At 38.3% G+C, this 27,209-nt stretch overlaps 2 protein-coding genes across 2 annotated transcripts in view; one reads left to right on the top strand and one right to left on the bottom strand.

Moving 5' to 3' along the window:
- Positions 1-27,209, top strand: part of LOC140929174 (uncharacterized) — a 203,655-nt gene that overhangs the window by 142,555 nt on the left and 33,891 nt on the right. The gene's annotated exons all lie outside the window — the stretch shown is intronic.
- On the bottom strand, positions 4,402-15,051 carry LOC140927346 (dynein axonemal heavy chain 8-like). The gene is made up of 6 exons (XM_073376977.1): positions 14,895-15,051; positions 14,409-14,565; positions 14,080-14,232; positions 13,681-13,740; positions 13,210-13,362; positions 4,402-5,486 (listed from the first exon to the last, which is right to left on the bottom strand). Exons 3-6 carry the CDS (start codon positions 14,158-14,160, stop codon positions 5,100-5,102), a joined length of 681 nt encoding a protein of 226 aa, XP_073233078.1. The 5' UTR covers positions 14,161-14,232; positions 14,409-14,565; positions 14,895-15,051; the 3' UTR covers positions 4,402-5,099.

Here is a 27,209-nt window from a genome sequence, read left to right as displayed (position 1 = left end):
CGGAGCGACCGAAGGGAGCGAGCAGCAACATAATCAGGATTTAAAGGAAATATATAAGGGGCGACGAATTCTCGAATTCATCACTTTTTACCACAATGCATTGCATTTAACCCCACTTTTTACCACAATGCATTGCATTTAACCAGAGTGCATTGCGCTACGAACAACTCAAATAAAAACACGGGGAAGTTCGGTGGGTGAGAGAGTGCATCGTTCGCTGCTCAGATTTAGAGTTTTCTTTGTGGCAAATTTTCTACAGCACGGTTAGAGGTCTTACCAAATTTTAAGACACGCAGGAGTCTTTCAGATGAGTACGATGGTTAACGTGGGGATTGGATTTCAATTCAAGAGCCTTTGACTCGTCCAGGTGTTAAACCTGACGAGAAGATGAGCATTTGCTCTTCGACTCCGCAACACGGGTGATATACAAATTCCAGTTTGCTAGAAGGTGATGTGAAAGTGAGAAAATGTCATGCAGTGCTATTCTTAAGAAACTGTATGAGCCGAAAATGGATGTGATTTTGACCATTCGCTTCAAAATAACAGCGGAAATCGAGATAACAAAACATATGTTTTGTGTCCTACTTTGCAGACGAGGACGTGTATCGGCGTTTTGAAAAGCATAATTATGTTCTTTCATTCATTCATTGCCAGGGAATATGCGTGTACATTGTTTTTTCACTGTTAATAGCTGGGTTAATACGGCTGCCGATCATCGTGCCGGCGGAAGTTTCATGGAAAAGGAATAAATTGAAAGACTTTTCCGCAAAATTACGTAATCAGCCTCTGTGGTGTAGTGGTTAGGTATAGTCGCGCCGAGCCGAAGGTGCAGTGTTCGAGTCCTACCGAATTCTTAATTCCTTTTTCCTTTTTTTCCCGTTTTTTGTGTTGTTGTTTTCTATGATATAGCTAAATAACTGTTTCTTAATAAAGTGCAACAAACAGCAAGAAAAGTATTGTGTTTCCGGAGAAAATATCGTGCACCGTATATTAAATATATGGATAAACAATCTGAATTTCTATTATTTCCTACAATTTACTGTGGGAAAACCAGAGTTATAACCACTTGATCATTTTCTAAACAACGTTCCCACGAGTTCTTTCTATAGACTGATAGTAATTATTCTAGTACTTTCCAACATGTAAATAGGACATTCAATGTCATTTTCGATTCTTTTAAGTCTCACTGCCTAACTAATTCCAGTATCAACAGAATGTGCCGCAGCATTACTATCTTTTAGATACCCTAGTTAATAAAATAGTAAGATTAAAAAAAAACGCTCAGAACTGTCTGTAATGTCCAAGAACGATTTTTTTTTCATTGTTTTGTGCTGATATATAGCGCGTTTTGATGAAATTGCTAATCCTGGTCGTGTCCTGCCGGAAAACGACCCAACGTGGAAAGCAGGAGGAACAACATTACAAGGATACAGCTCCCAGCACTTCACCACTGCAGACCCAATCAAGGTGGATTCTTCAAAGAAGGTTGAATTGCTGTTGAGGCTTGTAGCAAGGTATGACATCTTCTCTTTTATTATTATTAACCATTAAACTTTAAGAAGAATAAATAAATCTAAATAGAACTAATGATTTGCTTGTCATATTTCTTGAAATTCATAATTTTAAAATTACTGAATAGTTTCCAGTTCTGTCATAGATTATGTATTTATGAAGTCCGTTTTTTTCAATCCATAGTATGACCACAGCAGCGTGCAAAGAAAGTGGTGTGCGATAGCCCGGGGCTAGTGGATTTTGCTACCGGGCTAGTAATTTCTATTCTTAACTTGCCTAATGGGCAAATAAGGTTTAAGGGGGGGTGGGGGGGGGGGGGGGGTGGAATTCAAATTACAGAAGAACTGTAACCAATACTCATCAAAAATTTTTTTCGGGCTAGTTGAAATGACTTTTGGGCTAGTAAGTGTTAGCTACAGCGTTCCCGAATAGCAAGCTGTAGAACTGACTTTCTTTGCACCCTGCACAGACAGAGTATTGTTGACTACACGAAGTTCTCGAACCATATTTATCAAACTATATGGCGAAATAGTTCATAATAATAATTATGAATGAATAATAATAATAATAATAATAACATAATAAAGTACACACAAATTGATAGTCTCTAGGTATTGTTTGATGACAGTCCCAGGAATAAACGAAGTCTATCATCCTTGAGACAGCAGTCAACAGCAACTGTTGGCGTCAGTGTCATGCAGTATCTGATTACACTGTTTAATCTATGCTAAAATAAGCTCAATCAGATCCGAGGGTTGAGGTTGTAGAGTGTTGTTATGGTTCGCCCTTTGAGTATTGATCGCATTTATACGCTGGCGCACACCTCATTGCCTGGTTTGTGTAGGGCAAGTTTCTGCCTGTCTGAAATCTTTTTTCCCTTTCTTTTACATGGTTAAAGCAGGATAAATCAACTCATAACTTACCAGCCCGAGGGAAACAGTTCATTTTGTTTCTCGAGAATCTCGATGTTTCCCGAGGTGAAGCCGAAAGAAACATATAGATTCTTGGGAAACAAAGGGAGGGACCAGTCTTGAAGCGATTTTCTATATAGATGAAAATTTTGAAGCTGGAACTACATCATCAAACCTCGCTGTAACAGCGGTCGTCGGTCAACATTCGCACTGTAATGTTGCTCGATCAGATATGACCTCGAACGGGACCAGTGAGAGCACGCACTGTCGGGAGGAACTTTCCAACTATATAACAATACCCATTGTATTCCTTATATGTAGATGCCGAGACCTAGACCGAGTTTTGAACCTAACCCTTTTACTTTCATTTTCAGAGAGGACGAGACAGACCTTGTTTTTCCCAAAGAGGACTTCAAACCGCTGTCCACCTTGTGTCCACCAGCTGTACCAGAGTAGAAAGGGACAGAAGCGAGACAGTTTATAATTTAGCATGCAACTGTATTAAATTTGAGCTAGTAGCTTAAATTTACTCTTTATTTCATTTCCAGAAGTCAGCTAAGATAAGAAAAAAAAAATTTTTCGGATCTTAAAATAACACCTGCTCAAGGTTGTGTTAGAACCTTTAGACTGCATACGTTAAGAAATATAGGCTGGCTTTTTCCTAGCTGTAGATAAGCTCAGCCAGTTATCGTCTTAATTTAAATATTGATTCGAACAGAAGGTGTGACGTTTCCGTTTAAGGTGTTTCTAACAAAAGAGAGAAAGAAAAGAAGGAAGGAAAAAAAAGTAAGCATAGCAGTACGTAACTTTTTATAATAAAAGCCGGGAAGTCTGACTGAAAAACTCCCTCCAGTTTAATCTAAAATTTACGAGGCTTCAGAAAACAAGGGCTGTTGGAGTTCTTTGTCCCACGAAGTCAAATTTAAGTGTTAAATCTTTATACACAAGAAAGGTTTTTAACCGGATCATTTTTGAAGAACCCTTGATATGCTGGTTAAGATTTTTTTGGTCAGTTTGATATCGCCCCAAGGAAACTGATGACAGTAACGTTTTAATCCCCACTGTTAACAGCTTTTCTTTAACTGTCCCAGCAAATTAAACCAGCGAGAAGTTGTAAGGTGCCAAAAGTAACTGTCTCACGGAGTATTTGGAATTTTTGCGCTCCCTATAAAAACGTCACTTTTTCAAGACTTTCCGCCTCTCCCATTGGACCGCTCCGAGGAATCTTTTCAGGGCAGGAGCGCGAGCTCGTTTCCCAAACGGCGGCTGGTAATCGAGCTTACAAGACACGCTACCTTGGGGTGATGTTACTTAACCCGTGAATACGAACTATTTCTGTCTAATTTCATTGTTTTCTTATATTTACTTGTAACCATTTGGCACTAATTGTTACATACTGTTTAACTGGCTTACTTAAATCACCATTACAATTAATCTATTGAATTGTTATTAAAAAAAACTTTCAGTTTTGCGGAGAAATGTGTCATTGTTTCTCCCACCCAAAATGCCCAGCTTCCCCCCTAGAAATATTGTTATCATTACAGTATTTTAGTAACTATATCGCAAAAATCATCCAGACGCGATGAGGTCAGTGCACACATAGTAACATTTCTCAAAATTGTGTCTCAAAATGCACCAGATTGCATCTCAGCGCATATATTTCAAAATTTCTGGTGGGGGCATGCCCCCGCACCCCCTAGGAAGCTCGTGGCTTTCGACCACTCGGGACTTCACTCCCAAACGATAAATCCTAGATAGAACCCTGTTAAGGTGGCGTTTCAGTTTACTTCGGGCTAATAATCATTCTTTCGGAGCCCGTTGACGAACAAAACTCCATTCACCCATTAATTCTAAATATCAATAATTTTTGAGATTCACAACATGAAACTACGTTAAAACGAGCACCAGCAACGTGCAACTTGTACTGCAACATTCCTGCTAAATAAGTTGTACAATTTTTGTTTTGCTCGTTTTTAAAACCGTAGCTTTACATCTCTAGTGGTAGCGCTCCGTAAACATCAATGGAAGAATAAGACATCACTTTAAAGTGGTATTTAATTTTTTCTGAAGTTGTAATGAAACTGAAGGTGACTACCATAAAATTTTTAATCCGTACGTTTTTCTTCAGATATTCTGGTAGTTAGTATGTCACCTTCCTTAACAAACAATGCTCTTTTACTTTTCGGCTTTAAAAACGATTTTCACAATATACAGAAGAATTCTGCTCAAAACGAGTTCAAATAAGTGAAACAATAAATAACTGCCAAAATCAAGTATATTATACTCTCTGTGACTATATAGTCTTTTCTTCTATAATACAGGGATGCAGTAAAACTATTCGGACTATTTGAGTGACTCCACGACACAATCATACAATTATTTACACTGAGCCAATGTAGAGGTTTCAGAAAATTCAGCCCGTTTTTATACCATATCAGAATGTCTTGCTCGGATAGAGGTACGGTCTACCACACTTTGCGAATAAATGGTCCATTTTCAAATGTAAGATGCCTCATAAAAATCTAGTGTTATTTTTTGCTCTTCTTTCGTGACTGGACAATAAAAGATTAGCAAATCAAGTTAATTTCTGACTTGAACATTAAAACTACCCATGTTTACACCAGTTCCAAGGAAAAAGATTTTTTTTTTGAAAGATCTTGAGTAATATGCAGAAATTTACTTGATGTCACACAACAGGGCGACACCGCGCAGAATCCAGTGATCTGGATTCTGATTGGTTTTCAAGTCCACACTTGCAATATACGTCAGATCTGTTCTCCTTGGTTTCTTGTATATCGGGCACTGGTACATCCGGGCATCTCGGCCAGCGGTCGTGTTAATAGCGTAGATATGAATGACTGGCATGGCGGTGAAGAGAACCTTTTGCGTGGGTTCCACAAGTTTGCAGCCTCTGCGATCCCACCCAGCTCCGTCAAGATACAATCCATGCACATAGACCCCTTCAGCTGGGGGCTGAGTGATGTCATCTTTAAAGAAACGCGTGACGTCATTATGAAGCACCACGCAGTCCAGGGCCCAGCCCTTGTGCGCACGCGTCACTTCCTGATAAATAGAAAAAAATTCATGCGTAAATTTTGTTTCTTAAGGTAAAGAAAGTAATTAATAGGAAGAAAATCATTCGCACACTACACGGCTGGTTTAATTTTTATCTCATGATATTGACAAACATTGTAAAAATGTAAATGCTGTGGTTTAATTTTATCTTTGGTTAAAATTTAATTTTCTTTTGTTTTTGGGTTTCACAGGAATCCAGCCTATGGAATCATATGCGATGATTCATGTGATGATGTAATAGTCCTGTATGCATCATAACGAATCGTAATATGATTTGACAAGTACCCTAAACATCATAATATGATTCCATTGGTATCATAATCATCATTATGATTTCTATAGGACTATTAAAATCATCTCTGGAATCATAACTATGATTTACAGTGCTGTTAATCATAGCTATGATTCCAACAGGTCTATTAAAATCATCTCTGGAATCATAACCATGATTTATTGTTCTATTGATCATAGCTATGATTCCAATAGAACTATTAAAAGCATCTCTTGAATCATAACCATGATTCATTGTTCTATTAATCATAGCTATGATTCCAACAGGTCTATTAAAATCATCTCTGGAATCATAACCATGATTTATTGTTCTATTGATCATAGCTATGATTCCAATAGAACTATTAAAAGCATCTCTTGAATCATAACCATGATTCATTGTTCTATTAATCATAGCTATGATTCCAATAGGACAATTAAAATAGTCTCTGGAATCATAACTTTCATTTGCAGATTTATGCACAGGTAGCCCAGGCTCAGTTCTTGAACACTCACTAATACAATGCCATGCAAAAAATACAATGTGGAGTTTGTTCTAGAATCACTTACAATGCTTTTAAAATGGCAAAATACATAGGCATAAATGTGAAACTGAACTTAGCCCAGCTCAATAAAGATGTTTCTTTGCTTTTCATGTCATTTCCTTCCAACTGTTTCCAATCAAATTACACATAGAAAACAAATTAAAAAATTGTGTATTTTTATGGTTTTGAGAAAAAAATCTTGATAGCTCTCCAGATCCATTATAATCTATTAAAAACTAAATAAAATGTTTGTTGCATAGAAGTATACAGCATTGTATTATGAGTGTTCAAGCACTGACCTTGAGCTGCCTGCGATAGATGTACACTGTATCAGCCTCAGTCAAGTTGTAAACAGTCCTAAACAGAATGGAGTTGTATGAAAACAATACTACCAACCAGAAAGCAAATATAATTATTTCCTATGTGGACCTTTATTCACAGACTTTAAAAGGATAGACAAAGGATATAGAATTTGAAACAAATAAAATTCAATCGTCTGTTAAGTATACAAGCCTCATTCTATGTGCTACAGTGCAAAGTTGGGGCATTTTTAAACGACTTAAAAAGACTTTCTACCAGGGAACAGCCATTTGCCTACACAAGGGGCAACCAAAGAAAATTTGACATCCTTTTGATTTTGGTCTTAAGTTTTACTTACAGAGAATTTAAAAAAGGTCTTTATTCAAGATTTGGATGGGAAATAGAAAAGTTACACATTTGTATCTGTTCATTAAATCAATCATCCACTCTTCTTTATTGGTTGGTTAAGTGAAATTCATGCATCATCTTACAAGGGTAAGCCAAAAGCACTCTCATGTTAAACACATGGTCCACATGTAGTTCGATTCTACTGTTTCAGGAATGACAGATGGCTGACCCCTTCTAATTATGACAATAAATCTTTTCTACTTAGTAGTTTGGTTTGCTCGATGACCTTGTGGCTTTGGGCAAAACACGTCATTCTTTTTTTTTATTCCACCCCAGACCACTTAACACCAGAGCACAGGCACCTCTAGAGCCAACTAGTGAATTATTAAAGAAAGAACTCAGTTACTCTATGTATTAAAGCAGTTTAGACAAAGCTAAGATTCCTCAAGTCACACACAATTACCGTATTTATTCGAATAAGCGCCCAACCTCAAATTAGCGCCCACCTCGAATAAGCGCGCATCCTAAAGGCAGAAAAAGTTAATAAGCCCCCAGCCTCGAATAAGCGCCCACCCCCTCCTCCTCCCAATCAAACTCAAATAAGCGCTCACCCCCACCCCACCCAATTCTAATAAGAGACTTCCCTGAAGACAGAGTTTTCTTCAGAGTATTTTACAGAAACCTTGCTTTGTTACTTCTTCACGTTTTGTTATTAGCACTTATTGTTTTGTTGCAAAATAAACATACTTCACTTGCTGAAAATGGTGAAAATTTAATAAGCGCCCAGCCTCGAATAAGCGCCCACCTCGAATAAGCGCCCACTCTCAAGGTCCAAAAATTTAATAAGCGCCCAGGGCGGTTAATCGAATAAATACGGTACAAGCAGCCCTTAAGGTGGCTGAACACAGTTTTGCCAGTTTCTGAGTATAGGTCATTTGCTAAATTGTGGCAAGAGAAAGGTTGCAGCTCACAAGCTGAAACTTGGCAAGTGAAAAATATGCTGATGAAAGTGTTTGACTGACAGGTAACATTTGACGTTTTTGCAGTGTCCATGGCAACGTGAACGATTAAATACAACCTTAAAATTTCACCGTTACTCAGTTTACATAAAATTCGCTCATTAGATTTTCCCATAAACTCGCACACAGCTTACTATAATATTACTCATTACCATTTGAAACTTATTTGACCAAATTTTAACAGAGGGGTTTTTAGATAATCAATAATACAATTCTACCGTAATTATTAAATGTGTTACAAAATTCGTCTGTTCAACTTCCATTTTAAAGTTCTCATCATTTAAAATACGCTAAAAGTAAAAATTTTGCCAAATATCACAACATTTTCTAGAGTAGATTTTGAGAAATTGTCGTCTGTGTATCATTGCTTTTTTCGCCGCCATGTTTGTTTGTCTAATTTAAAACGCGCTACTGCTGACCGCCCGCAAAACTGTGTTCAGCCACCTTAAACTTTAAACTTAAATTAAAAACAAACTAAATAAGCATAATTAACTAAAGGTTTAAAATAATTAAATGTTAAAATTAATTAAATGTTAAATTTTTAAGGCCCTTCGAAGCATAATTATAGCATAATTATTAACTATGATTAATTATGATTAAGCCTCCTACATGTAGGTTTATCTTCCCAAATTTCAAACTCTGGGATTTTTACATATATTGGGTAAGCCAAAAGCACCCTAAAGTTGAACACATGGTCCACATGTAGTTAGATTCTACTGTTACAGCAGTGACAGATGGTTGCCCCCTTCTCATTATGACAATAAATATTTTATACTTACTGTAAGTCCTCTATTAAGCCCCCTGGGGGGGGGCTTGTTTTTTTCAAGCACTTTTGAGGGGGGCTTATTTAATTTAGCGAAATGCATCAATGGGAGTAAGGTTTCTCGAGGATGGACTTATGGTTAACGGGCACTATACTGCTTTTTCTAACAATAAGAGAATGGTAACAATTCTCCACAGAGAACTAGAGCATAAAGTTGAAAAAGTTCAGCACATGAAGTTAGAGGTCATGCGGCCAAAGACCAAAAACAATATGAGTTTCCAGTCTGAATAAACCATAACCTGTCAGTCCACATTAAAATTGTTTGTGAAGAATAAGGATGGAGGGGAGGGGAGGGGGAGGGGGGGCTTAATAGAGAGGGAGGGCTTATTAACTTTCCTCCTCTGAAAAGGGGGGGCTTATTAGAGAGGGGGCTTAATAGAGGATTTACGGTAGTAGTTTGGTTTTCTTGATGACCTTGTGGCTGTGGGCAAAACATGTCATTCCTTTTTTATTCCACCCTGGGCCACTTAACTCCAAAGCACAGGCACCGCTAGAGCCAACTAATGAATTATTAAAGAAAGAACTTACTCTATGTATTAAAGCAGTTTAGGCAAAGCTAAGATTCTTCAAGTCTCTCACAATTTACAAGCAGTCCTTAAAGCAGTTTAGGCAAAGCTAAGATTCTTCAAGTCTCTCACAATTTACAAGCAGTCCTTAAACTTCAAACTTAAATAAAAAAAAACTAAATAACCATAATTAACTAAATGTTTAACCCAAAGGAATAACATAATTTTCTGATAAAAAGCCTTTCAAAGCATAATTATAGTATAATTATTAACTATGATTAAGCCTCCTAGGTTTATCTTTCCAAATTTCAAACTCTGGGATTTTTACAATGAAATTAAATTCCTTTAAAAAATAATTTGCAGAAGTTATGCTTACATGTAAATTACATGAAATTATTTTAACTTTGCAGAACTTGTTAAAAATGACTCAATAAGCAAAAAAAAATTGATCCAGCCATTCTTCTGGTGTAACAGAAATCCCTTTCTGATCAGGTTGTCTATCAAGGGTAGATACTCTCCATCACTGTGGTGCACTCAAAACAAATGGATTAGTCAAGTTAAAACATGCACAGATGAAAACAGTATGTGGTCCTTGGTCTGGACGAAAAAGATGTAAATGAGTATTTCTTATCTCAGAAGAAGAGTAGTGAGCTGAAATTTGTCCTAAAGTTGCCGTAACATTTTACTAACTTGTGACAAACCATGCAAATGTGTGTTGTGCAGTTACGATGCAAAATCTTCGAAATTACCACCATTTTAAATGAGTTCAATCAAAGTTTAGAGAGAAAGAAAAATTTTGTCGTCGCTTATTTACGTCCTCAAGAAATTTGATAAACTTCCCATCAGGAAATTTTATGTCTTTTATTTTATGTCCACTTTTTGCTTGGCTTATGTAACGTCCAGTGCCTGGATCAAGAACATAGTATGCAAAATTTACTTTGGAATATTATCTACAACTTTAATTTTAAAATTCAACCTGTCAACCGAATTTTTTTTGCAAGTTGAAAGAACATTTCTTGTATGCCGTGTACAACAAAAATAATCTTTCTTAACGCACTTTATCGCATATGCCTGACTTCAAAATATATCCAAGCAATTTAAGGCGCCATAAAAAAGCAAAAATAACAGAACAAAATTCACCTACGTTCGGGTTAACTTAATTTACTCGCCTTTGCTAATATCAGGAAAACCTCCCAAGCTTAAGAAGGCAAACAGATCAATAAACACTCGGAAAGTTTCGTTTGTAATGTAACCTTATTTTCTTCCCGAAAATTATATCACAAAGTAATACCGGCCGGACCAAGGACCACATACAGTACATGGTCACGTTTGTTGATTCAACATCACTTAAGTCATGAGATTATGAGGGACAAACGGTGGACTGATCCCCAGTTCATGGACTACCCTGTCTAATCAACGTATACCCATATGGACTACCTTTTAAATAATTTTACTCAGTCATTCGTTTGCAGTGTTTCACACCGGCAAAGAGAATTGCAAAAACGTAAGCTTACGCAAGTGAACGCAAGTGTACGTACGTACGTACGCTTCGTACATGACTGGAAGTCACTTCTTTTTCTTTCGTAATGAAAATTACAAATCATCACAATTAAGCTCAATTTACTCCGTATCAAGACACTAAACCAGTGATATATAGAAGACGGAGTCTACAATAATGCTTCAGCTGAATTCAGTTTCAAAACCACGACCAAACGTTGCAGCGAAACGAAACGACCGACATAACGAACTTCTGACAGTCTCAGGGAAAAGAAACGATAAGTAATGATAGCAATACAGTGATAATAATTACCTTTCAAATCAGTCTTTCAGTAAGTGTAGAACTCAAAGGGAATAAAATAACTCCAACAATCTCCAACACAATCTTCTCTGGCCATCACGCAAGTATGATGCATGCGTCACTTACGCGTCACTTCTGCGTCACTTGCTTTAAAATTGTTGCCTTGGATCCAGTCTTCCATCGTGCAAACTTGACGGTGGGAACGCGGGATTTCGAGCTAATTCTGCAATTTTCTTTTCTTTTCTTTTTTTTATCATGGACGCTATACAGGGAAGGAATTTAAAAGTTGGGCTTGATGAAAATACTGGCCTTACATGTAAACTTGCTGACATTCAAGAACTAGACATTTTTTTAATAATGTAGTTGCGTGTACAGCGCGCACGCAGTGCAAAAAATCGTGACATCACAACCGTGGCTGTACATTCTCATGCAAAAACACCTCTCAGCAAATCAGAACACACAGTATCTTACTTTATGATCGGCTATCTTCCTAGACTTTCAAAAAAGCACTTCCTCATGTTAATAGAGTGATTAAGCAGCAGAACGGGCATTTGGCGTCGCGGGACGAATGATCAGATCTCTCTGGCGACTTCCACGCTTGTTTGATCGCTTTGCGGGCTCGCTCCGCTCTTGCTTTAAAAAAGTCTCTTGACTTTGCCACGTTTATTAGAAATCAGCTGCTGATTCCAGAGATGATTTTTTTTGTATACACATAAAATCAAGTTATGATTCCAGAGATGACGTTATGTGTACACATAAAATCAGTTTATGATTCCATTGATGATGTTATGTGTACACATAAAATCAGGTTATGATTCCAGAGATGATGTTATGTGCACACATAAAATCAGGTTATGATTCCAGAGATGATGTTATGTATACACACAAAATCAAGTTATGATTCCAGAGATGATGTTATGTTTACACATAAAATCAGGTTGTGATTCCAGAGATGATGTTATGTGTACACATAAAATCAGGTTATGATTTCACAGATGATGTTTTGTGTACACATAAAATCAGGTTATGATTCCAGAGATGATGTTATGTATACACATAAAATCATGTTATGATTCCAGCGATGATGTTGTGTGTACACATAAAATCAGGTTATGATTTCATTGATGATGTTATGTGTACACGTAAAATCAGGTTATGATTCCAATGATGATGTTATGTGTACACATAAAATCAGGTTATGATTCCAGAGATGATGTTATGTGTACACCTAAAATCATGTTATGATTCCAGAGATGATGTTATGTGTAAACATAAAATCATGTTATGATTCCAGAAATGCTGTTATGTGTACTCATAAAATCATGTTATGATTCCAGAAATGATTCTAAGTGTACACATTGCATCATACCTATGATTGTCACATGATTATATGTGCTCAGTTAGCAGCATAGTTATGATTTGTTATGATTTGTAGAGTGCTATGACATCATCACATGAATCATCACATATGATTCCATAGACCGAATTCCTGTGTTTGATAATGAAGGAAATAAAAAACCGAGGAAAAATTGAACCACAACATATATTCCTTGTAACTAGCTACATAGTAGTCAGTTAAAGCATAGTTGATATATTGGAATGGTTAGCATTCATGTCTTGTTGATCTTATTGACCAATAGAAACCTTACATTAATTTATTCCGTCATTAAAAAACAAAAAATTGTGCACCGTCAGAGAACTTCCAACATAAACTGCCGGGTACCGTTGTTGTTACCATTAATGTTTACGGCCTGTCATAACCAGTTTTCTCTACTAACTGTGTTTAAAGCTACCAAAGAGCCACTAGAGGCGTCAACATACGACGAGGTTATATTTCACCATCTCGCCTCCGGGGTCACTTTTGACTTCATCGTTGGTCTATGACTGACCAAACGTGTAAATACTGTTAATTACTGAGGAAAACGGATTACAATCGATTTTAGGTTACGCGGGAGACCGGGTCGAGATGATTGTCGAAGTACATTGTGGGACTGTTTTTAATATGGCGGTAAATTCATCCCCCAAAAGAGGCCCACAATGCACTTTGACAGCCATTTCGACCCGGTTTCTCGCGCAACCTTAAAGTGGCGAATAAATCATACCTGTCTCATGGCGGTGAGGAATCCTTGGGGATTGAAAAAGCCTGTCATCCAGAACACATTAGGTCTTCCTTCGAAACACCAATTCCTAAACTGGCTGTTTCTTTCCAAAAGTTCGGTGTACCAGAATCCAAGCGTGGAAGACTCCCATGAGATCTAAGAAGTGATGAAATAAACTGGAAGAAAAACATCTGAAATTAGGCGAAAATGGTCGATGTTTTCTCAGGAAAGTACTTTCAAATGTGTAACTAGAACGCTTCAACCTGTGGATGTCCCGACATTTTCTCCTGTCTTAACCCTCATGCTTTGTAAAACAGAGTGGTCAAGAGAATTACGGACATGATCACACAAGATGAATTTGCTTGATATTTTATCAACTTCTCCCCGCTGATTCTGTGGGAAATGAATAGGGGCAACAAATGAGAATTCAAATTTTGATATTAGAGTTTAAAGGGGTAATTGTAAACTACTTACTTTTTTCCAGTGTGTAGGTATCCTGGCATCGTACATGCAGTCAAGTGAGTCTCTTAAGGTCTAAAGAAAAGGCCAAGAATTGTATCAAAATCAAATAAAGAAAAGTGCACAGTGAAAGTTTAAGCCCAGGACATGGAACAGTCCGTTTGGCTGCACTCTGCTATAGCTACAATAAAAGAATGGCTTGGTCACTGTAACTAACGTTGGCACTTCTCATGATCATTTACATGACGGCAAATTATAAAAAACAAACAAACGAAAACAATTTATCAGCTCCGTTTTTTGTAAGCCAAGGATTGGCGATAATATTCCACATTGTCATTCGATGATTCTCAGGTTTTTCAAAGAAACATAAAACTTAACGAAAATGCCAAAAATGCAGAATAGAAGAAAGCTAACCTCGCTCATAATGATTTTTCCGTCAATGGCCAGTTTTAGATCTGTCAGTGTCTGCCGCACAGCGGTTATCACTCTCTGCATTCGATCGATTTCTTACCTAAAGAAGATATTCATGGGAGACAGTGCTCCCATCTTCTGTAGCCTCGCCTTCAACTGAAATGGAAAAAAAAAAGAGAGAGAGAGAGAGAGAGAATTTTCAACCTTTATACTCGAATACCAGTTTATACGCTAGAAAATCCTCGATGAAAAGAGGTCCACTTTTTTTTCGTGATTTACAAAGACTCGGATACACAGTGGAACGTCAAAATAATCTTATCCGTTCAGTTTACCTCATGTGCGATGTAGTTTTCAGGAAGCTTATCGAGCATGTCATCAGCCAGCCGCTGTGCAACAGACTCGCGGGTTCCTCCTCCGCCGCCCGAGCTATCCTTTGGCTGAATGCTAAGGATTTTATCCAGGCAAGACTTGGCCAGGTTACTCTGGTATCTGTAACTGACACACGTGAAATACTCGTTAGTGTATTTTCGACAGCCCTGTTCATTTTTTTTTTCAGCCGAATGCATCGTTAACGTAGCTGCAATTTACCATGCAAAAGTGCAAAGTTCTTTTTTACAACTTCTTGCTTGGATTTTCACAACCGTTGTTGCAGTATCATGCTTTTAAACACAAAAAGATGGTTTAAAGAGTTAAACATTTTTCTTTCTAAATAATTTTCTAAAACTGGAAGTCAAGGGGTTCTAAGGCCAGGTCAAGAACAATGACATCTTTTTACCTTGGACGATTTACTAGCCTTGTTTCGTTAAATCTCAACTTACGTGATATCGGCGTTAGGATGCAGTCCAAACACCTCAGGGAAGTCCACAAGGGGGAGAGTGTCAATATGATCTATGTATTGCGGTACCGAGATACACTTTGGTATGGTATAACCCTTGTAGAAATTAAAACTTTGCTGGAACATTGACTCGCTAAACCACACCTACAAAAGATGAAGTGAAAAACTGCGTAACCATTGGCTCAGGGAGCAGATCAGTAAAAATGCTGGTGGCTCGTGCTGAAAGTCAGTAAAAGTGAAATTGTAAACTGAGGACAAAACTACTTGGGTCATGAATGTCCCTAGTTAAATACAACTACAAACAAACCTTTTTCTCTGTTCAAACAGAAAGTTTTACGAAAATACATGATTTGATAGTTTCCAAGCAAAACATGCACATAAAAATGTTTCCAGGAACCAAATAAGTCTTGTCCCTGACAAGACTCAACTTATTCCGTGGAAATTAAACAACCGACCCAAAATACCGAGGTTACTTTCTAATTGATTTAGGCTGTTTGATTCTTACAAGTTTTGATAACCGAACTGTGTATTTTCTAAACTACAATACAGTCACATTCCTTCTATATCCAGCCTGACCCTCTGAGCGAAATTACCTTCCGACGTAACACCGGTCAGAGGGACAAGACAACAGAACAGAAACAATAAATATATTTTACTGTCAAACTCAGAAAACCGTGAACACCTTAAAAATTTCAGGAAAGTTGATTGTGTACTGGCCAATCACAATAAAGTTCAGGATACGCAAGCAAACCTCAAAACCACAAATTAATTACTTTTGCTGATTGTGGTTTAGTTATCTCGCGCCTTATTGGCTTATTTCTAGCAACACAATAACATTCCACAAATATTTCTGGTGTTCACAGTTTTGTGAGTTTCACAGTAAGTCCAACATTGTTTTAATAGTATGGAGAAGTCCTATACAGAAAAGCCTTAAGGTAATGTCATGAATATCCAAGTGAGACTAAATAGGAGGTCATATTCCTTACTTATCTAGTGTGACCCTCTAAGCGGTATTACCTTCCGACGTGATAGCTTACACCGTTCTCCAAATGTTCGTCCGCTCGGTCAGAGGGACAAAGTTCATGCACAAATCTATACGATCTCATAAGATACAATTCTATCCAAGAAGGCTTTCCAAACGAACCTCTTAGCGGTCATGGAATGAAATTTCAAACTAACATATTGCAAAGCCTTACTTTTCTTCGCACTATTCCCCTTCTTCTCCAATACGAGCTTGTGAACGTGAGTCTACTAACAAGTCAGGACTATTAAGACGCCATGTTGTACTCACCGAGAATTTTCGAGAGGCAGCCGAATCGGAAAGTCTTCTCCAGTACCTCTCGGTTGTACTTCTCACCGGTATTATTGAGGCACAACCCTGGGACACAGCAGATCACGTGATCAAAATCTCCAACGAGGTCTCTTGCGTCATATGACAAGGAAGTAACCAACGGGGGACTAATTTTAGACGTAACGAAAGGACGCTTTCTTCCACAGCCATCTACTGTACTTCAGCCGTTATACTGATTCATCAGCCACCTTTAAAGTCTGGTATTGTACTTTTGTTACGATTAGGCAGTCTTACGTTACTTTATCGCCACTTACTCTTCTTAGTCTTTAATGTTGTGCTAAATCAACGCTCACTGGCCTGTCTAACACTGTGGGAGTCAAAACATTTATTGGAGATCAACTTGCAGCGGTTACCACTAACACGCGCCCTTCAAGGGTTTTTCTTTCTGTTGAAACCAGAGTTTCGTAAACGTCAATCAACTGTTTCCATGGTTTTCTCAAGCGCTCTGACAGAGAAGGTAGTCTTCGCCCTTCACTCAGCGATGAAGGAAACAAGAATAATTTCGAATGACCACAACGTTTTTAATTATTTCATTAAGATGAAGGAACAACAAGTTCTTGGCGAGCTGAGTGAAATAGCCGAAACACTCTTTATAGTTTACGTCAAGGTTTTTTAGGTTTATTTATTTGATTGTATGAAAACAAAAGAGCCGTGGGCGAATTGCCAAGGAGTAGACATTCAAAGAAATGAAAGAAATCACACCGACAAGGGAAAAAAGTTTCTTCTTAATGCAGGCTGTTTTCGAAAACGAATTTTGTAACCTGCAGATCTACTTATCATTCTTCATGTTATCGAATAGAATATTCAGAACTAGCAAGAACTCAGACGAGTTGCGAGCGTGTATTGAGAAAGCTTTAATGTGGTTGTAACTTACAGTGTGTAAATAAGACGATAATTTGAGTTTCCTTCGACAAACAATCAACAAATTCGTACTCCTCGTAATCTTGACATGAAGGGGTGTCAGATCCTGTAGCAAAATACTGCAAAAACGGTTTAAACGCCGATATTTTCCTTCGAGTACTCGCGAAACGGGGAAAGAATCTTCCTTGGCCAATGCGTGAAAACCATGGTAACGGTTGATTGACGTCCACCAAACTGCAGGTTTGAACCGAAGAAAAAAGCCTTTGAGAGCGGGTGATAGTGGTAACCGCTGTAGCGATAAACTAAGAAGACCCCGCAGTTAGAAACACTTTAGTGTTAAAATATTTTCACGTAATTTATGGTGCTTGTACCGTCCTTTCATTCGTGACCTCAAAAGCAAAACAATGCTTACAATTTACTGAGTTTGTCCACGGAATGTGTCTCCTTGAATTCTGAAAATTATAGGCCTTATCTTTCAGTTAATTACAAACAATGGCCTCTTATTCTAGATGTGGGTAGTAAATGATCGTCCAGAGGTTTATTTCCAAGAGCAGCTACACCGAAAGTGCCATTGTTCGTGAAGAATATAAATGAATACAATATTAAATATCTGCACATAAAATGAACACGGTCCGACAAATTTAAGATGAATGCGTCTTATGAGCCCGCCATTGTTGCCACGTCGTCAGTGCCATTATAGGCCAAAATATATTGCTTTTATTTTCTTTTTCTTTCGGTAATCAATCAGTACACGCGGTAACTGACCTTAACCTTGATTAGTCAACCAATGCCCTGAGCAACTACTTGAAGCAATCTTGCATTTGATTTATAAAAATCATTTGAAGTCATCGAACCGAATCAAATTATATATCTCATTCAGTCAACCCTACGAACCCCTACATCATCCCTTCAGCCGGGTAAATCCTTTCTATCTAGCTTTATATTACGGCCATAATTCTGCACTACCGAGTAGGTCACCGAAATCACTCGATTTTCAGGATTGACCACTCCAGAAAATACCATAACATACCATAATGCTCTTTGTTTGTCACCCCAAAATTTTGCATAAGCATTGTCTTCAATTTCTCTCGGGAGTTAAAATGGCCCCAAGAGAAACTGAAAACAATGCTTATGCAAAATTTTGGGATGACAAAAAAAGACCATTATGGTATGTTATGGTATTTTCTGGAGTGGTCAATTACACCGAGTGCCAAATTCCCCGCAGTTATCAGCCCAAGCTGAGTATATCATATTGCGTAATCCTCAAAATGCCCGTGATTATTACTTCAGAGGAGCGCGAAGTTAAGAGGCCCGGCTCCTAAGAAACGACTGATGATTTCCAGCTAAAAAATAAAATCGGCCAATTTTTATCTTCCAGGTAGAGGTTATCGAATACTATTCAAAAATGAATTTCTTTTGTTTCAGTTTCGCTTTAAACTAAAAATATCGAGCCGCAAACTTTTTCCGTCTCATAGCAGCAAAATTAGGCCGAAAATAAGTCCTCGCAAAAAACGGTTCAGAAATCACTATCGCAACGCAAAATAATGAGAAAAGTACACAGTGGAGAAAAAGGCCTTTTAATGCAATATCATTCGATAAATATCGAAAAACTGCCGAAGCGAATAAAAAATAAGTTTTCAAATATTGCATACTAACTTAGATATGGCGTTGGAGCTAATTTTAAAATAATTATTTCTCAAAAGTCCAACGCTGTTGAAAGCAATCACAGTAATGAATCAGACATTGGAGGAATATACATTACGATTCTGGAAAAAACATTTTTCGGCTAAAGTATATTGACGTTGTACAAAGCATTCAAAGTTACCGTGTTTACCGTTATCTTGCTACTTCGGCGAAACACTTCTCTGTTGCCAATTGCTGGTTTTCAGTGTCACGCCATGAGAAAATGCAAGGGGTGACAGGCCGCACATCTATACCGGCGTGAAACCTTGTGTAAACCTTTTATATTTTAGCTCTAACGAGCATGTCCTTTAGGGATTTTCCTTTCTTGTAGGAAATGATAGGTGGTTCTTAGAAAATTTGGCGAAGTAACGGTTGGTTTTGTATAAGATTCCAGTTTTTCATTAAAACTTCTCTTAAAGTAGACACTGAGGGCTGGTACTGTGTCACAAAAGGCAATATTTCTTTTTCCTCTTTGTTGTTGTGTTTCAGGAGAGCAGACTCCCTCTCTGTGAACTTTATATCTGATAGAAGGTTTTCTATGATAGTTTGAGGGTAGCCTCTGTCAATCAAGCGTATTTTGAAATTTGAAATATTTTCCTCAAACGTAGATTTTGAGGAGTTTGTTCGTAGGATTCTCAAGGCTTCTCCTTTGACAAATCCTTTTTTAACACTCGGCGGGTGACAAGAGGTGAAATGTGTGTACTGGAAGGTTTCCGTTTTTTTTAAAATGTGTCTTTACATCAAGGATAGATTTTTCCTTGAATCTTGTGCCTTTGTATACAATCGTGTCTAAAAACACAGTCTCAGTGTCAGATATTTCGGCCGTGAATTTGATAGTTGGGTGATGTAAGTTCGCTTGTTCGATGAAGGCTTCGATGTCTGGTTTACTGATGTCCCATAGGGAAAAGATTTCATCAATGTAGCGTTTCCAAACTGTAGGTTTAAAAACGGTTCTGCTTAGAATTGTCGTTTCAATATGTGCCATGAAAATATTGGCAAAAGAAACTGCTGTCTTTGTACCCATTGCAGTGCCATGGGTTTGTAAGTAGTGTTTTCCATTGAACTGGAAAGAATTTTCTTTGAGGATTAGTCTAAGCATTTCCCTCAGGTAATGTGTAGGAATAGGAGGGTTGTCTTTGTAGAAGTTTTCATATGCTTTGCAGACAATTTCAATACCCTCGTTTTGTGGTATATATATTTGTGTAAAGACTTGTGACGTCCATCGAAACAAGAAATGTTCGTCTTTTCACCTTTGTGTTTTCAATAAAATTTATAAAGTCGGTGGTATCTTTAAGGTATGATTTCTGTATTTTTGATGTTGCAGTAATGTATCAACAAAAGAGGAAATTCTTTCTGTTGGACCATCGCAGCCGGAGATAATTGGTCTCCCTGTAATGGTTGGCTTGTGAATTTTCGTTAGAGTGTAGAACTCTGGTATTCTGGGTGGATTAGGTGTTTGAGATAGCCATTTTCTTGTCATGTCATCAATATGATTTTCACGGTGAAGATCTGTAATTAGGCGCAAGACCTTGCTGTGCGTTTCTTTCACCATGGGTTCAGGGAGAGGTCTGTAGTTATGTTTGTCTTCGATTTGTATTTGACCCTCTCTTATTTTGTCGGTTTTGTTCATGACTACTGTAGTGCTCCCCTTGTCCGCTTTTTTAAGGTTGATGTCTGTGTTTTGCTTTAATTCCGTTAAAGCTTCGTGTTCCTTGCGTGACAAGTTATTTTTTGGCTTTGTTATTTTTATCTCTGCGAGTTGTGATTTAACTTCTTCCAGATAGCTCTCGAGGGCTACTGATGGTTGAACCGGTGGGTTCCAGTCAGATTTAACGTAGAATGGGTGAACTTCCCTATTTTTTCCGTGGAACATATATTTAAGGCGCATTCGCCTTGCAAAATTTTCAAAATCTCGTAGCAACTGTCGTCGCATTTTGTTTCTGTTAATAGATTTGTTGACTGGTATAAATTTGAGACCTCGAGAGATTAAACTAATTTGCGCGTCAGTTAATTTTCTGTTTGAGAGGTTCTTAATATATTTTCCCCCTTTAGTAGTTTGATAACTGACTTTTTTCTTGGAAGACTTTTTTCTCCTTTCTTTGCGTGTAGCAGTTTTCCTTTGTATTTTTCTAGAGAATGATTTCCCTGTAATTTTGTTTGAACCACCCACGGTGTCGTTCACACATTTAACAGACATTTGTGAGTACTTTTCACAATTTTTATTCTCTGTGTCACTATTAAGTTTTGACAAAAGGTACTCGTATTGCTCTTTTAGTTTTGAAGCTAAAGCTTTGATTTCATTACGATCCTCTGTAGTAGATACGTTTACATTTTTGCTGTCCTTGCGGCCCTTACGGTTTGCTAAGGACATTTCCTTATGTAGTTTCTGTTTATGTTTTTCTAGCCGACGGTAGTGAAACTTAGTTAGGGCTTCGACAAAACCGCGCTCGGCTTTCTGTTTGATGGCCTTAATGTCCTTTTTAAATTGTTCATCTGCCGGTATGTTGGCCCGTGCAGAGTATCTAAGTGGCTTCGGACAAGTGTTCCTTTCCAAATGATTTTTCAGAAGTTTTATGGAATCTTCTGTTTTCTTTATCTTTGCTGCTGTGGTGGTTGGAACTTCGCTTGCTTTCCTTTTTAAATCTTTCCTTTTTGCTTCGTTCTTCCTTAGTGGTTCTTGTGGTGGAGGTTGTTGGAAGCTTGTCAGCCCATAGTCCTCGGTGTCGCTGCTATTTTCGTCTCCTCTACCGATCAGTTGATCGTATTCTGTGTTAAGCAGGCTCTGAGAGGTTTCGGCTTCTATGTTGAGCAGGCTCTGAGAGGTGGCGTCATCACTATCGCCCTCCATGTTAGTTTTCTGAAGAAATGTGAGTTTTACAAGCAAGACCGGCGGTTTCGAATCTTACGATTCTCATCAGTTGCTATGTAGTTGGAAGGTTGAGGTAAACTCTGAACCATTCCGAATTGCTAGATTTACTAGGGGTTTTTATACCCACCTTAATTGGTTGGAGGATCGAAAATGGTGCAGTATGATTGGCTCCTTGCTAGCCAATCAGGTTGCTGTAGGTTCGATCCAGTATGTCCAGAAGCTTGGGTTGTGTTTTTTCAAAGGTTAAAATGTGAAAAATCGAAGTCTTGCGATGTCTTATTGTAAAGATCCCTGAAAGAAGTCTCCTCAATGGAGCAATATATAAAAGGTTTCAAAGGTTTTACGCCGGTGAAGATGTGCGGCCTGTCACCTCTTGCAAGTTTTTACTTTGATGTTTTCACAAAGTTAATGGAGAGTTGTATAGAGACGCCATGCTGGTGCCCATGCGGATGAGCACCAACATGGCGGACGGAAACCAACAGAAACATCTGTTACCGAGTTTTGCTACAAAAGCGTGAATTTATTCTTCGAAGAACTCATAGACATTAAAGTAATACTTTTCCTAATACATGAACTGTTTAGAGAGCAAAATTCCCTGAGATAAGTAATTTCTTTAACCTACATGACAGCTCTCTTGGCCGTCATGTAAATGCTGCGTCACGCAAAAGCTTAGAAATTCAAGCGTACTCTATCACAAAACCAAGAACCCTTTTGAAGCGAAAATTTGTATGAAAATTAGTTTTCAGCTGCTCTAACATATCGTGAAAGTAAAACATCGGTTCTATCTTGAATTTTAGTGACGTCATGTGAAAACCGTGTTAAACGCCACTTTAATCCTTGCTTGGCGCTCAGAGACCATCCTAAGTAGGAGGGCGTGGAATCAAAAGAGAAAGGAAGATGAAAAATCGGCAGAAAAAGAAAATAACTCGAAATTACCATCTGCTGTCTAAACTTGAATATGGAATGTCGTCGCGTGACAGCGGCCATTGACGTCATTTGTCAACTGCGGCGGAATCTAAACGAATGCACAAATAGGAAACCAACTTTTTCCCGGCCAGAAAGCGTTTAGTGAAACAATGTAATGTTATTTTTTCACAAGCGATGGTGACTTAAAAAGAAAAAATTCCCGAACCGCCACACCGTTTTGGCCTCAGCGTGATCTGAGCGTTGTGGAGTCACGAGTAGACGCTTCTGGCCAGCGGTCTATTGAAAGAAATCTGACCCAATGTTTGTTTTATCGGGCTACAATCATTCAAGTCAATAGCCGTATTTATACTACAGGACGTCTAAGACGTCTGAGACGTTTAAGACGTCTTAGACGACTTAGACGTCTACTATAAATACGGGAAATAAACGTCAGACGAATAAAACGTCTGAAGTTAAGTGCGTCCGATCGATGCACTTAACAGATGAATTAGTCTTCTCAGACGTTTAAGACGTCTAGTATAAAAACGGGACGCACTTAACGACGCATTTAACAGTCAGACGTTTAATGCGTCTGGACTTCTTCTAGTGTAAATACGGCTAATGTCCAATGTCTGCCTTCAAGGAAAAAAAAAGATATATTGGAGTGCTGTGAAAGGTTTGAACCCAGGAGTCATTTCAAAAGTAGGTTGAGTTTGATCGTCCGGGTGAACTTAGTCCTGAATAGGACTGTTGTTGTTGACAGTGACTGAAGTTTCGAGAACCTGTGCGGTAGTCATCTTCAGAGTTAAAGTGAGTTGTATCACGTCAGTTGATGGAATTATACCCTGGTTGTTGATCTGACTGGTCAATTAAGTCGCGATGTTATTGGTCGTCTGTCAGTTAAGCCGTGATGTTATTGGCTATGAAGACTCGTAATCAGTAATTGGTGCGTTTCGATCCGTCTATTGTCACAGTTAAACAGTCGTCTATTGTTAGTCAAATTGTCATTCTCTCGTAGTTAGTTTTGCTTGATCTCGTCAATAAGTCGTTTCTTCGATCTCCTTGGTGAACTGTATGTCCGCGTTCTGTCTGTTAAGGTGTTCGTGAAAATCGTCGATTCCGTTTTTGTGTACGGCGGTGAATGTGTCGTCAACGTAGCGTAACCAAAGAGGTAAAGTTCGCGTGTAGATAGCTAGGGCTGGTTCCTCGATGTTTTGCATGACAATTTCTGCTACAACAACAGAAAATGGAGAGCCCATAGCTGTGACGTGTAACTGTTTGCAGTGTTTGCCGTTGTATTGAAAGTACGTCGAAGTCAAACAGAGGTTGAGTAGGTCCATAATGTCGTCTGTAGGTAGAGGTAGTTCAACAGTAGAGTTCTTAAGAGCGTTCTCAGTACAGTCTAGAGCCAGTTGAAGTGGAATACTGGTGACACAGCGATTTCACGTCAAAGGACACTAGTTTGTGGTCTTCCGGTATCTGTATTGTCTTAATGGAGTCAATAAAGTTCTCAGTAGAGTGTAGTTTGTGTTTAGATTCGTCAGTCAGTGGTTTGAGTAGGTTAGTTAAGTATTTAGACAGTTGGTAGGTTGGGGACCCACAGAAAGAAACTATGGGCCGCATAGGTATGTTGGATATTTGTGTAGTTCTGGTAGTCCATACAGATTGGGTGGCTGCGGAATACTACACCTCAGTCTGTTGTAGCGTCGAAAGTCGATCTTGTCGGTTTTCTTCAGTGTAAGCAGTTTGTTGTTAAGTTTGCGTTGCAGTGCGGGTGTCGGGTCTCGTTTAAGAAGAGAGCTGTTATGTAGGTTAAAAAAATGACTTATTTCGGGACATTTTGCTATCTAAACAGTTCATGTATTAGAAAAAGTATTACTTTAATGTTTATGAGTTTCTCGGAGAATAAATTCACGCTTTTGTAGCAAAACTCGGTGACAGATGTTTCTGTTGGTTTCCGTCCGCAATGTTGGAGCTCATCCAGGTGAGCACCAGCATGGCGTCTCCATACAAATCTCTACAAGTTTGGGTAAAACGTTTCTTCGGATATCTCGTATACGAAATATTCCTCTGACCTGAATCTTAGCGAGGGTCTTTGTATATACCTCCTTTCATTTCCCAGATTCTGGACTTTACCTATTGGACGGTTTTGATTTTTATTTTGATCTATTTTGAATGGTGTGACACTGAAAACCAGCAATATTTTTAAACTTTTGAAAAAGCCAAATACACGCTAAAAAATTATTTTGTTTAACTATTTTTTAAGGAGAAATGGAGCTTGGAGAAAGTGACCAGAAAAGGTAAATTTAAAGTTTACGGGTATATGTACCGATATTACAAGTCTTACAACAAAATACACGTGAAACCAGAACTTTCAAGTTGTCTTTTTTAGGCTAGTTGTATTTCAGTTCACTACAGTATATACCGAAGCATGGTTGTATTCCTCCCTTTTAGCCATACTTTCTCTGGGCTAAGCAATGACCAATGACCTGCCCGTTTATTTGAAAGTATGTTAACCTTTATTAGTATGTGTGTGTACTTTTTACAACGTGCACAATGAAAAGAAAATAGAAACAAGAATAGAAAACAACTGTATCTTTGTAGCCATTAGCCAAATTGTTTAATGGCAAAGCCTTTTTTGTGGGGTGATTTATGAGTACTTTTCAGGCCAAGGGTATGTACCAGTGTTACTAAGTCTTGACGAACTTTCATCGTAAAGAAGAGCGAATTCCACGTCATCGATTATGTTTTGGTAACGAGAAATAAGCAAAGCGTCGCGAACAGTTGCGAGACTCGCTATATTTAACGCGGCAACTATTTTTCTGTTTTATAAGCTTACGCTGATTTCCATTGCATCATTTCCATTGCGAAAGCAAATACATGACGACACACAGATGAAAACCAGCTAAGTTTAATTCAGAATTATGGAACATAAAAAGTACAAATTAGTACAGCACTGCACTTTTGCTAGTACATGTAACTTACCAAACGCAAAGCCTCAGACCAAACATTCCAGCGGTGATCATGAGCTCATTCAACAAAATTCCTTGCTAAGCTTATCAAAATTAAAAGCGATTCAAAATCAACGTGCATTGGGTTAAGTCACCGAACTAAATTCATAAGTCAAGCATGTTTTTGTTCTCAATCAGATTTTAAAAAAAGCGAAAAATAGCCTACTAATACCTCACGGAACCAACGAACAAACAAACTTAGAGAACATGTGCTTTCATATTCCGTACGTCACGTTGTTCTTTGCTAAATCACTTTTTCTGGCGACGTGACCGAGTTCTCGACCCAGTCCCAATCGGTTATTATCTTGTGCGCGCGCCGTTCTGTTAGCCGTCGCGTTGTCTTTGCTAAGGAAAGCACTAGATAACATCGACCTTAACCAGCTGAGTCATCGATATGTCAGCGGCGTCTTACAAAATGACTGAAATGATCCCGTCGACTTCCGCTCACTTGACCGATGTTTGAGTTATAAAACGGTCAATATTGTCTTTCCAGTTCATATCACTAAAAAAGGTCAAATATGTAATAGACTCAGCTGTATTGCATTGAACGAGGTGGCTTATGGTCTTCCCAAGGAACGCAAGTTTCGGTCGATGTTATTTAGTGTCACACCTCACGAAATCCTATCTAACATCGACCGAAACCTAACCAAACGGAACTCGGCTGCGGCTACGAAAAAAACCGAAATAAAATAAATCCCGCGAGAGTGCGAATCCCATCCCAGTTTTATTGCTGTCATTTGAGTCTCAAACAGTAGTTTTCCAGCTTTTCCACTCTCACCTAAGAAAGTTTAAGAAGTTCATAATAAAAAACGTTCTACTTCCACAATCACATGCCAACATTGGCGCCAAATCTAAAATTTTCCAACTGAGAATACTCTGTGAAGGACAATGGGGGGAATAGGATCAAGCCATACACAGTGGTTATCTCTATTTTAAGTCGCATACGATCCATATTCAGGATATATAAGCCTAGGAGCTTATTTTAAAAAGCGTATGCCACTACTACCCGTTTAGCCGTTTTATGATATTTAATTTACTGCGCTTTTCACAAACACGCAAATTCTAAAATTTAAAAGCCGCCTTCACAATTGCGTTTTTCGCTGCCGTCAATCATAATTACGATCATAAGCATTGAGTCTTGAAACACAGAAACACACAAAACGGATCGAAATCCACCAATCACAGATCACAAACCTTGACCTTTTGAACCCGTTTAAGCAAAGTTCTCTTTCCTTAGAGGTCCTTTAAGATGATTGAGGGCAGCGAAAAACGCAAACGTCAGTTGGTTTTTGAACTTAAACAGACAGAATGATTTTCCAGCAGTGTTAATTTAAGAAATGGTAAACGTGCAGCGTGCAACCATGGAGTTATGGATGCACGCGGGAGGTTGCTAAGCACGAAAGAAGCGTAAGAGTCGCACGAGGCGATAGCCGAGTGCGACTCTAGCTTTTTGAGTGCTTAGCAAACCTCCCAAGTGCATCCATAACTCCATGGTTGCACAGCTGAAACGTTTACCATTTCTTTTATAACATAATCAAAAAGAAAACATTTCGTTTTGCCTTCGGTTGAGTCATCGGTACGAGTTCATGTATGCTGCCATCTGCCCGCGCGTAAACA

The sequence above is a fragment of the Porites lutea genome, chromosome 2, assembly GCF_958299795.1.
Source record: "Porites lutea chromosome 2, jaPorLute2.1, whole genome shotgun sequence".
Classification (NCBI taxonomy): Eukaryota; Metazoa; Cnidaria; class Anthozoa; order Scleractinia; family Poritidae; genus Porites; species Porites lutea.
The sequence above is the reverse complement of the archived record's forward strand: the minus strand, read 5'-3'. Positions and strand labels throughout refer to the sequence as shown.

Bases quoted from the DNA above. Each gene is read 5' to 3' on its own strand.
- LOC140927346 (XM_073376977.1), bottom strand. From the start codon at position 14,160: ATGCAGAGAGTGATAACCGCTGTGCGGCAGACACTGACAGATCTAAAA. The intron at 13,741-14,079 runs GTTAGCTTTCTT...CCTTTTCTTTAG, and splicing joins GAAAAATCATTATGAGCGAG to ACCTTAAGAGACTCACTTGA. The intron at 13,363-13,680 runs GTAAGTAGTTTA...ATCACTTCTTAG, and splicing joins TACCTACACACTGGAAAAAA to ATCTCATGGGAGTCTTCCAC.